The sequence below is a fragment of the Chiloscyllium punctatum genome, unplaced genomic scaffold (genome assembly GCF_047496795.1).
Source record: "Chiloscyllium punctatum isolate Juve2018m unplaced genomic scaffold, sChiPun1.3 scaffold_327, whole genome shotgun sequence".
Taxonomy (NCBI): Eukaryota; Metazoa; Chordata; class Chondrichthyes; order Orectolobiformes; family Hemiscylliidae; genus Chiloscyllium; species Chiloscyllium punctatum.
In genome coordinates this window covers 125,552-141,603 of record NW_027310061.1, presented here as the reverse complement: position 1 = coordinate 141,603, position 16,052 = coordinate 125,552, and the positions used below count along the sequence as shown (strand labels likewise).

The window sequence follows — 16,052 nt, the reverse complement described above, 5'->3', positions numbered from 1 at the left end:
GATGATACAAGGACCAGGGGAAATGGATTGACGATTCAGAGTGGGATATACAGAGCAGTGAGGAAGGACTGTTATACACTGCGAGTGATAATGATCTGGAACTAACTGCTTACAAGGTGGGGTGGAAGGGGAGATGCTCAATGATTTCAAATGGAATTTGGATGTACACTTGAGGGAAATAAACTCTCAGAACAATGAGGAGAGAGAGGAAAAATATGACTGACTGAATTGCTGTACAGAGAGGGTTGCCATAGACTTGGTGGAGAGAAATGGTCTCCATCCATGCTGTAATAATTATTGAGCTCAGATGATCCTTACCAGTGCCCTTAACTGGATTCAGTACAACCTAACCCAACAGCATGTGGGATTCGATTACACTGACAAAGCTTAAAGCAGCCTTTCAGCTTCCTTTAACTGTTTGCTCCTCACAGACACAAACAGCAGCAACAGTGAGAACAACAGCTACAATGAATATCCCAGCTCGTATTCCCAGGATCAGGATCACATGCAGACTCTCTCCTCTGCAATCTGGAAAACACAGAGAAAGGATTAATCACTTCCTATCTGTGTTCAATCTCTCTCAAGCTCCATTTCACTGCAGTAATGGTGATAGTGGCGCAGTGAGAATTTCACTGTCAGAAACGTGATGGTAACCACCAGGAAGACTATGGTCACGTCATGCAAGAGTCCCCTATGGCCATTCCCTCACACACAGATATAGCGTGTTGGACACTGTTGTGTGGGGTGGCCTATCGGGGGAAAGTTTGTGGTGTCTCAATTGGCTTTGCTGCACAGTATGGGTGGAAAAAGGCTGGGTGAGCATTAGTGATAGGGGACTTGATTGTAAGAGGAACTGACAGACAGTTCTGTGATCACAAACGGGACTCTCAAATAGTACATGTCCATACCAACGACCCCGGTTAAAATAAGAGATGAGGTCCTGTAACAGGAATTGAGAGAGTTATGGAACAGATAAAGGAGGAAGACTACCTGGGTTATAAAAAGAGATAAAGTCCTGTAACAGGAATGGAGAGAGTGAGGGAACAGGTTAAAGTGGAAGACTATTAAGGTTGTACTCTCTGGATTATTTCCAATGCCACGTTCTACTCAGAATAGAAACAGGAAGAAAGATCAGGTGAATGTGTCGCTAAAGGGATCGTGTAGGAGGAGGACTTTAGATATTTGGATCATTGGGTCAGTTTGTGGAGTAGTGGGACCGGTAAAAGCTGAATGGGTTGCATCTGAACTGGAATGGGTCCAATGTCCTTGCTGAGAGGTCTGCTCATGCGTTGGGTACGTTTTAAACTAATTTGGCAGGAGTATAAGGAAAGACTTAAAGTGGGGAGCAAGGTTCAATCTGACACAGAATGAAGATTAGGACAATGCAGTAGGCAGAGAAGGCATGTCCATGGTAGGGCAGATGTGAGGAAAAGAACGCTAAACAATATCTATTTAAATGGAATCAGATAAACTTAGAGCATCGATCAGCATATACACTCAAAGAGTCAGACAGTCATTGAAAATGCAGCATGAATACAGACTCTTCGATCCAACTAGCCCATGCTGACCAGATATCCTAACCTAATCTAGTCCCATTTGCCAGCACGTGGCCCATTTCCTTCTAAATGCTTCCTGTTTATATCCCATCCAGGTGCCTTTTAAATGCTGTCATTGTACCAGCCTCCACCCCTTTCCCTGGCAGCTCATTCCATACACACATCATCCTCTGTGTGAAGAAGTTACCCCTTAGGTCCATTTTATATCTTTCCTCTCTCACCCTAAACCTACGCCCTCTAGTTCTGGACTCCCCGACCCCAGAGAAAAGACCTTGTCTATTTACCCTATCCATGCCCCTCATGATTTTATAAACCTCTATAAGGTCACCCCTCAGCCTCCGACGGTCCAGGGAAAACAGCCCCAGCCTATTCAGCCTCTCCCTGTAGCTCAAACCCTCCAACCCTGGCAACATCCTTGTAACTCTTTTCTAAACTCTTTCCAAGTTTCACAACATCCTTCTGATAGGAAGGAGACTAGAATTGTACACAATATTCCAAAAGTAGCCTAATCAATGTCCTGTACAGCCACAACATGACCTCCCAACTCCAATACTCAATGCTCTGACCAATAAACAAAGCAAAACAAAAGACTTCTTCACTATCCTATCCAGTTGTGACTCGACTTTCAAGGAACTATGAACCTGCATTCCAAGAACCAGCACTCCCCAGGACCTTACCATAACTGTATAAGTCCTGCCCTGATTTGCCTTACCAAAATGCAGCACCTCGCATTTATCTAAATTAAACTCCACCTGCCACTCCTCAGCCCATTGGCCCATCTGATCAAGATCTTATTGTACTCTGAGGTAACCTTTTTCGCTGTCCACAACATGTCCAATCCTCCTGTCATCTGCAAGCTTATTAACTATTCCTCCCATACAAAGGATGAAAAGTAGTTTACCTAGCACCACTCCTTGTGGTTCACCGCTGGTCACACGCCTGCAGTCTGAAAAGCAACCCTCCACCTGCACCCTCTGGAGATATGATATTGTTGCAATCACAGAGAGATGATTGTAGGAAGGAAAGGGTTAGCAGCGCATAATCCAGGGGAGAGATGTTTCAGGTCATGGGGGCCCAGGGATGTCAGAGAAGTGGGGGGGCACTGCATAATTGGCAAAGGAAACCACTCCTGTAGTAATGAGGGGAGGTAGTCCTGCAAGGCTCTTCAAATGAGGCTATCCGAGCACACAGAAGAAATAAAAAAAGAGTCAATTGCTTTGCTGGGATTATACAACATCAGTCAGAGGGAGATAGAAGAGCAGATATACAGGCAAATCACAGAGGTGAGAGAGGAATAGAGTTATAGTGATAGGGAATTTCAACATTGCTAACATTAGCTAGGATTACCTTAGTGTGAAAGGATTAGACAGGGTGGAATTTTGAAAGCTCATCCAAAACACCTTATTGTGCCAGTACATAGATAGACCCATGAGAGAGAGGGCAGAGCTAGACCTGATTCAAGGGAAAGGAGCTGTGGTTCAAAGCCTGTGGGTGAGCATTTTGGGGATAGTGACCACAACTTTGTAAGTTTCAAAGTCTTTATGGAAAGGGAGTAGGACAGTGCAGCATGAACGGACTACACAAATTTCAAATCTAATGTTGACCTTGTTTTTTCTATTCTTCCCCAGCCGTAACTTGTATTCCTCCCTCTATTCAATCATTCTTTGATCTTTGTGTCTTTTGTGTGATATGATCTGCTTGTATTGCACACAAAACAAAACTTTTCATTGTACTTCAGTACGTGACAATAATAAATTAAATCAAAATGATTTTTGTTAATCTTAGCAGTGCAGTATTTCCACATAAGTTGTATTTCTGCCAGCTTTAGAAGGAATGTAATGCTGATTTTGTGAAACCTTTTTTTCATTTTTCTAACTTATACCTAAGATTTTGTACCTAGATAGCTTTGTCCCTAAGATTGAGCCAGAAATGGTGACTTTGTACATTTTTCGCTGTACTGCCAGCGTATTCATTATCTCTGTCGTGTTATGTTACAGAGACAAACAGCCAAATGAAATCAGTGCTTGTACGACCGCATTAGCAACACAATAACGTTGTTGAAGACCCCAATAACCACTTGAATCACAGAATCCCTACAGTGTGGAAACAGGCCTTTGGCCCAACAAGTCTACACTGACCCACCAGATCCATTCCCCTACCCTATTACTCTATATTTTACGCTTGACTAAAGCATCTAACCTACACATCTCTGAACACGATGGGCAATGCAGCAAAGCCAATTCACTCTCACCTGTTCATGTTTGAATTGTGGGAAGAAACTGGAGTGCTCAGAGGAAACCCACGCAGACACGGCGAGAATGTTCAAACTGCACATAGACAGTCACCTGAGGGTGGGATCGAACCAGGGTCCCTGACCCTGGGAGGCAGCAGTGTTAGCCACTGAGCCACTGGGCTATTGTAAACAGTTCCTCATCAGATTTTGATTAACTAATCCCAGATTTCGCAAATAATGAAATTTTAAACATCATTTTTGTATCTGAAACAAAATACTTCACTATTTATTAAATACACAATAACTTCAGCAGAGGGAAAATTATCTCTCTGCAATCTAATCAATATTTATGTTTCAAACCTGAAACATTTGGTTTCAGACCCCCTTCACACAAAAGACAGACAGACAAACTAACTGGGTTCATGGATACATAAAAGAAAATATCACGACTGGCCAGATTGCTGAAACCATTTTCATGTTGCATTGTTTCACTGATAGGAATGGGGCTGCTTTTTGAAAACACTGATTAGGGTCACCTTCTTAGTTCACCCAGGCAAAGGCACCAATACTTTGAACTCAGCTTTCTATCTTTGGCCTTCCAAAGTCCTGCGTGACAGATTGGGCAGAGAACTTTCAAATCTTCATGCTGCCTTTGTTAGCAGTCAAGCTCATCTCCCCAGAAAACACTCTTCAAAAAAACTACTTCAGTTCTTGTTCTGCCCTGATAGTCTGATCACCTCTTCCTGAGGTCTCAATAACTATACAACTGTTGTCAGTTTCAACATAGAGCCTCTTCCAGACTTGCTGGAACCAGTTCCCAGATATGGACCTCATTAATAGCCACCTTCTACTACCTGTTTAAACACAACAGTCTTCACTTTGTCTGTTGGAATTCCTTTAACAAAGAATCTGCCTGCAATTAGCCTCCAGGCCTGCCCTCACAAACAAACAGACGCTTGTTGATCTGCTATTTTCCTTTTACCACAAGCTGTCCCAGATTCCACAGTTCATTTTCAGCTCATACTTCCCAGTGGTTAGCACTGCTGCCTCACAGCTCTAGTCACTTGGGTTTGATTCCAGCCTTGAATGACTGTCTGTGTGGAGTTTGCACATTCTCCCTGTGTCTGTGTGGATTTCTTCAGGTGCTCTGGCTTCTGCCCACAGTCCAAAGATGTGCAGGTTAGATGAATTGGTGGTGTTGAATTGCACATAGTGTTCAGGGATGTGTAGATTAGGTGCATTAGTCAGGGTAAAATCAGGTAGGGGGTAATGGGTCTGAGTAGGTTTTCGAAGTGTTGGTGTGGGGCCAAAGGGCCTACTTCCACACTATAAGGATTCTCTGATTCTATAAGTTCACAATTCCAACCAAAATTGATGAAAATAAGTGAGCGTTCTCATATTAGTTACTTCCTTTATTATCTGAGGCTGCATCCCATCATGTCCTGGAGACATATTGGCCTTTTTTCCCACAAGTTTCCCTGGTCCATTTCCTTCCGTGAGAGTTACTGTATTTATTTCCTCCCCTTGGTTATTTCAGAATTCACTGGAATACAGTGGGATCACCTCTTAATTCATACTGTCCAGGAATGTGCAGGTTAGGGTGGATTGGCCATGCTAAATTCTCCCATAGTGTCCAGAGATGTACAGTTAAGCCATGGAAAATGTGGGATTCTGGGGATAGGTCTGGGATGCTCATCAGAGGGTCAATGTGGACCTGATGGGCTGAATGGACTCTTTACACCCTACAGACATTCTATGATTGATTGTATCTCTTCTCTGCCCCACATTCCAGGATTCAATTTGGTGAACCCTCAATGTGCTGACTTTAAGGTAAGGAAATCCTTCCTCAGCTGAGGTGACTCAAGCTGTAAACTGTCAATACCTCCCAACTGTCATTTGAGGCGACTGACAAATGGCCACAAAATGAAGCACTTCTTAAGACTTCCATCATTCTGCCTACATTGGGTCATATCCACGGGGCCCATGCTGTCCTGGGAGTAGAGCAATCTGAACACTGAGGGCTGTGAACACTCAGGGTGAGGGGGCAGGGAGTCAAAGGACAATATCTGGGCTGCATACTTACTCATAACCTCTATCCTGAAACCCTCTGACCTGTTGGCACCAACCGTGTTCCCCGCCTCACAGGAGTACACACCCTCCTGTTTGTGAGTGATTCTGTACAAAGTCAGGTCTCTCTCAGATGATTCCAGAGGCTCAGTCTCCTCTCCCTGTCTCCGTTCCCACTTGTACCAGCTGGTTGGGGGGTTGCTGTTGCTGGTGCAGCTCAGGGTGACAGTGTCACCTTCATGTATCACACTGTCCAATGGAGAGATCGACACCTTCATGTTCCGAGGGGCATCTGACAGGAATGGACAAGACTCTCAGTGAGAGACAGCATTACTTGAGCATCACTCACTAAGGGAGACATTGTGAGGGGTGAAATAACAGGAAAATTGGTCACAGATCTGCAGAGAGACACGAAGGACAAGCAGACAAACGCTCAGTTAAAGAGATCAATTTACAAGGAGGAGAAAGAGAGAGGGAGAGTGCCAGAGAAGTTGAGGGACAGAATACCAAAGTTCAGGAATGCAAATAGGAGAGTGATGGGAATCAGGAAATACTCAAGAGGCTAGAATTAGGAGGTGAAAGAAATAGGGAGGGGGTGCAGGGGGTGGAGTGGTTACAGAGATAGGGAGAGGGTGTAGGGATGGAGAGGGTTGATACAAAATGGGAGGTATGTACAAGCTGGAGGAGGTGACAAGATGGGTGGGATCAGAGGGACTGGAGAAGGTGACAGATTCAGGGTGGGGGTGTAGGGGCTAGAGGAGGTTACAAAGATAGGGAGGGGGTGTAGGGTCTGGAGGAGGTTATAGAGATAGGGAGAAGTGAAGGGGCAGGAGGGGTTTACAGATATAGGGAGGGATGAAGGGTCTGGAGGGTGTTACGGGGGTAGGAAAGGGTTAGGGGGTGGACAAGGTTACAGAGATTGGAAGGGGGTGTAGGGGCAGGAGAATGTTACAGAGATCAGGAGGGCATGTAGGGGCTGGAGGATGTTACAGAGATAGCGAGGAATGTCATTCTTAGAGGAGGTTACAGATAAGGAGGAGTAGTGGGGTTGGAGGAGGTTACAGAGATAGAGAGGGTGTGTATGGGCTGGAGAATTTTACAGAGATAGGGAGGAGTGTCAGGGTTAGAGGAGGTTACAGATGAGGAGTGGAGGGGCTGGAAAGGTTACAGAGATAGGGAGAGGGTGTGTGGGGACTGGAGGAGGTTACAGAGATAGGAAGCAGTGTAGGAGGATGGAGGAGGATACAGAGATAGGGAGAGGGAGTACAGTGGCTGGAGGAGGTGACGGAGATTGGGAGAGAGTATAGGGGCTGGTGGAGGTGACAGACATAGGGAGAAACTGTAGGGGCTGGAGGAGGTTGCAGAGATGGGAAGGGGTGTTGAGGCTGGAACAGTTTGCAAGGGTTTTAGGGTTTAAGAGGTTACAAAAATAGGGAGGGGTGTAGTGGCTGGAGGAGTTTTAGGGCCTGGAGGGGGTGACAGAGATAGCAAGGGGATGTAGGGGCTGGAGGAGGTTATAGCAATAGGGGTGTCAGGGCTGGGGGAGTTTACAGGGACAGTGAGAGGTGTAGGGGCTGGTGGAGTTTTCAGAGATAGGGAGGGATGTGGAGGCTGGAGAAGGTTACAGAGATAGGGAGGGATGGCTTTACTATAATGATAATGAAACAGCTGGAGAAAATACTGAGGGATAGGATCGATTCCCATTTGGAAGAAAATGGGCTTATCGGTGAAAGGCAATATGGTCTTGTGCAGGAAAGTTCACGTCTTACCAACTTAATAGAATTCTTTGAGCAAGTGACAAAGTTGATTGATGAGGGAGGGGCTAATGTCATATACATGGACTTTAGTAAGGCATTTGATCTGATTCCCCATGGTAGGCTGCTAGAGAAAGTGAAGTCGCATGGGGTGCAGGGTGTACTCGCTAGATGGATAGAGAACTTGCTGAGCAACAGGAGATTGAGAGTAGTAGTGGAAGGGAGCTTCTCAAAATGGAGAACTGTTACCAGTGGTGTTCCACAGGGATCTGTGCTGGGACCACTGCCATTTGTGATATACTTAAATGATCTGGAGCAAGGTACAGGTGGTCTGATTAGCAAGTCTGTAGATGTCACTAAGATTGGTGGAGTACCGACAGTGAAATGGACTGTCAGAGAGTACAGCAGAATATAGATCAATGGGAGAGTAGGGCAGAGAAATAGCAGATGGAGTTCAATCCAGGCAAATGGGAGATGATGCATTTTGGAAGATCCATTTCAAGAGGGAACTAGACATTAAATGAAAAGGTTCTATGGAGAATTGGTGTACAGAGACATCTGGGTGTTCAGATCCATTGTTCCTTGAAGGTGGCAATGCAGTTCAATTGAGTGATCAAGAAGGCATACAACATGCTTTCCTTTATCAGACGGGGTATTGAGTACGAGAGTTGGCAGGTCATGTTACAGTTGTATAGGACTTTGGTTTGGCCACATTTGGAATACTGCATACAGTTCTGGTTACCACATTACCAAAAGGATGTGTTTGCTTTGGAGAGGATGCAGAGAAGGTTCACCAGGATGTTGCCTGGTATGGAGGGCACTATCTATGAGGAGAGGTTGAGTAGGTTAGGATTATTTTCATTAGAAAGACGAAGGTTGAGGGGGACCTGATTGAGGTCTACAAAATCATGAGAGGTGTCGACAGGGTGGATCGAAAGAAACTTTTTCCCACATGGGGGACTTAATTATTAGGGGTCATGAGTTCAAGGTGAGAGGGAAAAAACTTAGGGGAGATATGCATGGGAAGTTCTTCACGCAGAGAGTGTTGAGTGCCTGGAATGTGTTGCCAGCAGAAGTGGTAGAGGCGGGCATGTTAGTGTAATTTTAAATTTATCCAGACATGTACATGAATGTTCAGAGAGCAGAGGGATACAAACCTTTAGAAAACAGCCAACAGGTTTAGATAGAGGATCTGAATCAGCACAGGCTTGGAGGACTGAAGGGCCTGTACCTATGTTGTAATTTTCTTTCTTCTTTTTCTTTGAATCTGATCCTGCAAACTCTTATGGACATTTCATAGCCTTGTTTTGCAATTTTGGAATACATACCATTGAACAGTCGAAGTTAAAATCAGAGCCAGTATTGGACAGAGAACAGGGAAGGCAGGAATATTGTGGTAATATCAAAGGAGTTTTTGGAACATGCTGTGAAGAATTATATGGAGAGCTTGCAGAGGTAGTATGAACACAATGGGCCAAAAGGCCTCCTTCTGTCAGTCTGTATTGTTCCTCCTGGGAGATTCCAGTCTGGCACAGGCTACAGAAGGAGAAGGAAAATGTGTCCTGCATGGATCTGTTCTTAGGCCTCTGCTCTTTGTGGTTTTTATAAATGACTTGGATGAAGAAGTGGAAAGGTGAGTTTGTAGGTTTGCCAATGACACAAAAGTCAGTGGTGTTGAAGGTAGTGTGGAGGGCTGTTGCAGGCTACATACAACAAGAGGTCAGGCAGCATCTGAAAAGCAGGAAAAATGATGTTTTGGGCAAAAGCACCACTCTAATCTAGACTCTGATCTCCAACATCTGCAGTCGTCACTTTCGCCTACATACAACAACATATTGTCAGAATGCACAGCTGGGCTAAGAAGTGACAGATCGAATTCAACTGGGATAAATGTGAAGTAATTCATTTTGGAAGGTCAAACTTGACTGCTGAGTACAGAGTTAAAGGCAGGATTCTTGGCAGTGTGGAGGAACAGTGGGATCTTTGGGTCTATGTCTATAGATCCAAAAAGTTGCCACCCTAGTTGATAGGGTTGTTAAGAAGCTGCGTGGGGTTTTGGCTTTCATTATTGCAAGGTTTTGCTGCAGCTCTACAAAACCCTGGTTAGACCACACTTGGGAAAATTCTGTTCAGTTCTGGTTGCCTCATTAGAGGAAGGATGTAGATGCTTTAGAGAGGGTGCAGAGGAAATTTACCAGGATGTTGCCTGGACTGAGGGCATGTCTTATGAACAGGGGTTGAATGAGCTAGGGCTTTTCACACTGGAGAGAAGGAAGAGAGGTGACTTGATAGAGATGTACAAGATAATGAGAGGCATATATAGTGTAGATAACCGGAGACTTTTCCCGAGGATAGAAGTGGCTACCGTGAGTAGTTCATAATTTCAAAGGTGATTGGAGGAGGGTTTAGGGGAGATATCTGAGGTAGGTTCTTTAAACAGAGAGTGATGGGTGCATGAAATGCACTGCCGTCAGTGGTAGCAAAATCAAATACATTAGGGACATTTAAGCAACTGCTGGACAAGCATATGGATGGCAGTAAACTGAGGGGTGTGTATGTTAGATTTATCTGAGATTAAGATAAATGCTTGGCACAACAATGTGGGCTGAACGGCCTGTGCTGTACTGTTCTATGTTCTAAATCTCTGATACTCACACTGGAGGCTGAGGGTCACCTCAGTGTCTACGGCAGGAATATCTGTTCCAAAATAAGCGAGACATTTCAGGGTCAAAACCAAATCCTCAAACTGCGGGGTAAAGGAGATGCTGCGGGAATAGGTCCACAGGCTATTCTGGTAAGAGCTGTGCATGTCCAACACCTCAGTGAAAGGGCTGACCCACTCCAAAACCGGGATATCCTCAGGACAGGGACTCTGCACAGAACAGGTCATCGTCGTCCGGCTCCCCTCCTGCACTGCCATTGGCCCAGTGATCACCGGCTTTTCGGAAAAATCTGAGGAGCAAAAAGATCAGGGAATCGATTATTGGATCCACTGCTGAGGGAGCACCGCAGTCGGAGGGTCAAAGCGGAGGGAGTGGGCACTGTCGGAGGGTCAGTGCTGAGGGAGTGGGCACTGTCTGAGGGTCAGTGCTGAGGGAGTGGGCACTGTTGGAGGGTCAGTGCTGAGGGAGTGCTGCACTGTCAGAGGGTCAGTGCTGAGGGAGTGGGCACTGTCGGATGGTCAGTGCTGAGGAAGCACCGCACTGTCGGAGGGTCAGTGCTGAGGGAGTGCCGCACTGCGGGAGGGTCAGTGCTGAGGGAGTGCTGCAGTGTCAGAGGGTCAGTGCTGAGGGAGTGCTGCAGTGTCAGAGGGTCAGTGCTGAGGGAGTGCCACAATTTCAGAGGATCAACTCTGAGGTGGCAGGCACTGTTGGTGGATTATTGCTGAGGGGACGTTGCACTGTCAGAGGGTCAGTGCTGAGAGAGAGCTGCACTGTTGGAGGGTCAGTGCTGAGGGAGGATGGAATATCACACTGTTGGAGGGTCAGTGCTGAGGGAATGCTGCAGTATCTGAGGGTCAGGGAGGAGGAACATCACACTGTTGGAGGGTCAGTGCTGAGGGAGCGCTGCAGTGTCCTGTCTGATACCATGATGTGTGGTTTGGTTAGTGTGAGAGATGAAGAGAGTTAGAAAGAGATGTAGAGCAGGTGATAATTACCTGGATGTGGACCAAGAGGAATGAGAATTAGAGATTGAGAAACTGAGAGGGAGAGAGTGAGTGCTCGAATGAGAGAGCAAGTCAAAAGGAACAGGGGAGAGCCAGAGGGGAGAAAGAGTGAGTGAGAGTGCAGGAGACAGAGAGAGTGATTGGAAAAGAGAGAGTGTTGAAAGAGAGATATCTAGAGAGACAGAGAGAGAAAGAGAGATGGGTAGGGAGATGACGTGGGAGAAAGTAAACGAAGAGAGGGAGTGTGTGAGAGATAGAGAAAATGAAAGGAAGAGAGAGCACATTGGATGAGAGATATAGAGAGGGAGAAAATTGGAAAGAGAGAGAAAGTGGGCGAAATAGGCAGGATCAAAAGAATCACAGACAGAGTTTGTGTGAGATAGAGAGAGATGTAACGAGAGCGAGGGTGGGAGGCATAGAAAGAGAGGTAGGGAAGAGGAGAAGGAAATGTGAGAGTAAAAGGAAAGGAGAGAGAAAGTTCGAAAGCAAGAGTGTGATGGAAAGCAAGAGAATAAAAAAAGGGTGATGTGAAATCTATCGAGTTTGAGGAGAGACAGAGAAAGGGTCAGAGGAGGAGAGAGTGAATGGGGTCTGACATTGGAAATAACATGACTAGACAGTGACTCAGGGAGAAACTCACCAGAAACGACCAGGCGGCTCCCTGTTTTGTGTGACCACTTATGATCACCCATTTCAATCCGGAAGTAATAATTCCTGCTGTCATTGCTTGTTAGATTCTTCATCTTCAAAGTACAATTCCCATTCTCCAAGTTTCCAAGAAATTCCACCCGCCTTTGGTGGTCAGCTTTTCCCAACCCATCGTTGTGATAAACCTTATCACCGATGAAGTGATGGTCCTGCAGCCACATTCCAATTTTCTTAACATTGGTTGGTACTGTGTGAGGGTGCCTAAACTCACACGGGATAACCACGCATGAACCTGTGCGAGCTCGCACCACCAGGGGGCTCCACACTCCCCAAGAGCCTTGCTCTGTAAAAAAACAAGATGCACATTATCGAAATCTTGCCTTAAGGTGGGCAATTATAATGTGATTAGGCAAGACTTAGGAGGCATAGAATGGAGCAGCAAAATGCAGGGGATGGGGACAATTGAAATATGGAGCTGATTTAAGGAACTGATATCGAGTGTCTTTGATAGGTATGTCTCTGTCAGGCAAGGAGGAAGCGATAAGGTAAGGGTACCGCGGTTTACTAAAAGAATTGTATCGCTTGTTAAGCAGAAGAGGGGGCTTATGTGACGATGAGGCAAGATGGTTCAGATGAGGCGATGGAGAATTACAGAATAGCTAGGATTTAAAGACAGAGTTAAGAAGAGCAAGGAGGGGACATGAGCAGTCTTTAGCAGGTAGAATAAAGGAGAACCCTAAAGCTTTCTACAGACAGGTGAGGAATAAAAGGATGACGAGGGTAGGAATAGGCTTTACTGAAATCCATGTACACCACATCAACTGCCCTACCCTCATCTATGTTTGGTCACCTTCTCAAAAAACTCTATGAGATTTGTGAAACACGACCTGCTCTTGACAAATCCGTGTTGACTATTTCCAATCAAGTTGCTGCTTGCTAGATGATTATAAATCCTATCTCTTATAATCATTTCCAAATCATTTCATGCTCAAGATGATCAGAGGATTGGACAGTGAGAGTCTTTTTCCTAGGATGATGACATCTGCTTGTACGAGGGGGCATAACTGCAAATTGAGGGGTGATAGATTTAAGACAGATATTAGAGGCAGGTTCTTCAGAGAGTAGTAAGGGCATGGAATGCCCTGCCTGCCAATGTAGCTAACTCAGCCACATTAGGGGTATTTAAACAGTCCTTGGATAAGCATATGGATGATGATGGGATAATGTAGGTGATGGGCTTAGATTAGTTCACAAGTCAGCTCAACATTGAGGGGCAAAGGACCTGTTTTGCCCTGTATTGTTCTATGTTCTATGGTGAGAAATTGCAGGGGCTCGGAGATGCAGTGGGATCTAGGTGTCTGAGTGCATGAATCACAGAAGGTCAGTCCATAGGTGAAGCAAGCAATCAGGAAAGCTTGGGGAATGTTTGACAGAAGGAGAAGTAAGCAGCTTATACTTCAGTTATACAGGGCCATATCCAGAGAATAGTGGCCAATATTGGTCTCCATTTTGAGTGAGGAATATTAATGCATGGGAAGCAGTTTAGGGGATGTTTACCAGAGGAATACCTGGAATGAAAGGGATGTCTTATGAGGAAATTTGGAATAGACAGGGATTGAATTTGCTGTGTTATGACACAGCAGTGAAACCTTCTGTTAATTAAACCAAACGTCCAGAAAAGCTCACCTCGCTTTGTAATCTGTTAAAATATGAGTGGCAGAGAACTCCCAAATTCCACTATCTAAAGAAAGTAACATCAAATTCTAAAAGTGAACATTACACAACACCTATTTACAACTCTAAGCCTCCTTTCTTTTAACTGATTATTACTTGACTCCAACTCTACAATATGCTGTTCCAATAAAACACTTACTAAAATTAGACCAACTTAATTTCAAAACCAAACAGCAGCTGCCATCTTCAGTGTCTGTCTTCTTCCAACTGAAGTATCCCTGCATTGTCGTCTTTCTTTTTACTGTGAATATGTTTCCTATAAAAAGGTACCTTAGATAGAGCGTGTCAATGTCTTGGGTCTCTCTCTCTCTCTCTATGGCAGTTGCTCTGTCTGATTTTCAAACTGCCTGTCTTTTTTATATCCCCAACTTTGGATCATCTCATTGGTTTGATGTTGGCAAAACAATAAATTCAAACTCGACTCGGTTTTAGTATCCTGGGGCATAATTTAAACTGATTGGTTAAATTTGAATTGTTGTCAAAACAGTAACCACACTTAGCTATATTACATATTTTCAATTTTCCAGTACACTCTGAGGTGGCTTTTATAAGCTCTCTGTGCAGATGGCTATGCTAAATTGCCCCCACAGTGTGATGTGTGTTAGTCAGGGGTAAATATAGGGTAGGGGAATGGGTTTGGGTGGGTTTCTCTTCAGAGGGGCGGTGTGGACTTGTTGGGCTGAAGGGCCTGTTTTCAAACTGTAGAGAACCTAATCTAATCTAATAGCATTCATTCTCTCTTAAAAATTGAATACACGCCTTCCGCTTCATAATAGCTGGGAATGAGAAGAGTGAGAGGTGACCTGATTGAAACATAGAATATCCTGAGGTGTCTTGACAGTGAGGATGAGGGAGCGGAGGGAGAGGTGATGTGGACAGGATGTTTCCTTTTGTCGAAGAATCTCGGGATCATTGTTTTAAAGCAGGGATGACCATTTATACAGAGACAAGGGGAAATTTGTTTTCACTCAGTGGGTCACTACTCCCAGAAAAATAAACATTGGAGCAGAGTCCACAAGTATTTTTAAGGAGAATGTGGAGAGATTCTTGAGAAGCAAGGGCAGTGATAGGGGTGAGAAGTTATCTGGGCTAGAGGACAGGGAGAATTCGGATTATCCATAATCTGATTGAATAGGCAAGCGGGCTCGAAGGGCCGAGTGGCTGAATGGAGATAGAATGGGGTTTACATACAACTACCAAGCCTCTGAGGCCTATGAGCAAATACTAGCAAACTTAAACAGGCCCTTCAGCCCATCAGATCCCTGCTAGGGGATGAGGAACACGAGCAGGCTATTCAGCCCTTCAAGTGTGCACCAACAATCATGACGATCATGGCATTTCTTCACATTGAGGGGCATTTACACACATTCTCCATGTCTACATTGAGTGTGATATTAAGAGTTCCACCAGTTTTAACATCTCAGCTTCCACAACCTCTGGGTTAGACAGTACCGAAAATTTTCTACCTTCTAGGTGAAGAAATTCCACCTCAGATTAAAATTGTCTCTATTACAAGACTGTATTCCCAGGTCTGGAGCCCATAGAGGGGAAACATCCTTCTTGCCCCACGCCAGCCTCCTCCAATCCCATGTCTTCATGTTCCCCTGATCATCATTTCCATCTGTCCATTCATCCCTCTTACGTTTATCCAACTTTCCCCCCTTTAATACACTGACCACTCCAGTGGAAGTGAGTTCCACATTTAAATCCACTCCCTGTGAGACCAAGTCCTATGTTCTCTCCACCAACCCCACTCCCTGCCTGGTTGAGTTCCACATTCCCCCGCCCCCCCCCCCCCCTCAAACTTCCTTTCGGAAGACTTTTCTCCTGAATTCCCCATTGGATTTCTTAGGAGTTATTTTCTAACAATGGACCCTCTACCAACAAGTTGAACATCTTCTTTCTGTCTGCCTTTCAGAATTTTAAAGACCTTGATCAGATCATCCCACAGAGACCCAGACTGTTCATTCTCTCCCAATGGTTATAACCTTACTGTTCTATCTATTGGGAAGAAATGCATTTAAATACTGCCTGTCACCGCCTCTGGAATTAACCACCAATGAAGGACATTTTCTGAAGTGAGATCGGTGTGTTAAAGTAGGAAGTGTTGCGGTAATTTTGACACAGAAATCTGCCACAGAAGTCAATGTAAGAATGACTCAGATTGTGTGTGGTCATTAATCATTTTGTTGGTGAGGATAAGTGTCACCCATATCCAAAATTGGAAATGAATCGCAGAGCTCAGACATAGGGAGGGGGTGTCGGGGGTGACAGAGATAGGGAGGGATGTAGGGGAGGGATGAGGTGACAGAGATAGGGAGGGGGTAGGGGTTGGGGGAATAAAGAGATATGGAGGGGCTGTATGGGGTGACAGAGATAGGTAGGAGGTGTAG

The 16,052-nt window shown here is 45.1% G+C and overlaps 1 protein-coding gene across 1 annotated transcript in view; it reads right to left on the bottom strand.

Annotated features, from left to right (window-relative positions):
- Window positions 1-400: 400 nt before the first annotated feature.
- LOC140472441 (sialoadhesin-like) overlaps window positions 401-16,052 on the bottom strand; it is a 32,276-nt gene continuing 16,624 nt past the window's right edge. Inside the window, exons 6-9 of the mRNA XM_072567488.1 lie at window positions 11,918-12,268; window positions 10,266-10,562; window positions 5,873-6,148; window positions 401-528 (exon numbers count right to left, since the gene is read on the bottom strand). Coding sequence (XP_072423589.1) covers window positions 401-528; window positions 5,873-6,148; window positions 10,266-10,562; window positions 11,918-12,268 — 1,052 coding nt within the window. The remainder of the gene's footprint in view (window positions 529-5,872; window positions 6,149-10,265; window positions 10,563-11,917; window positions 12,269-16,052) is intronic.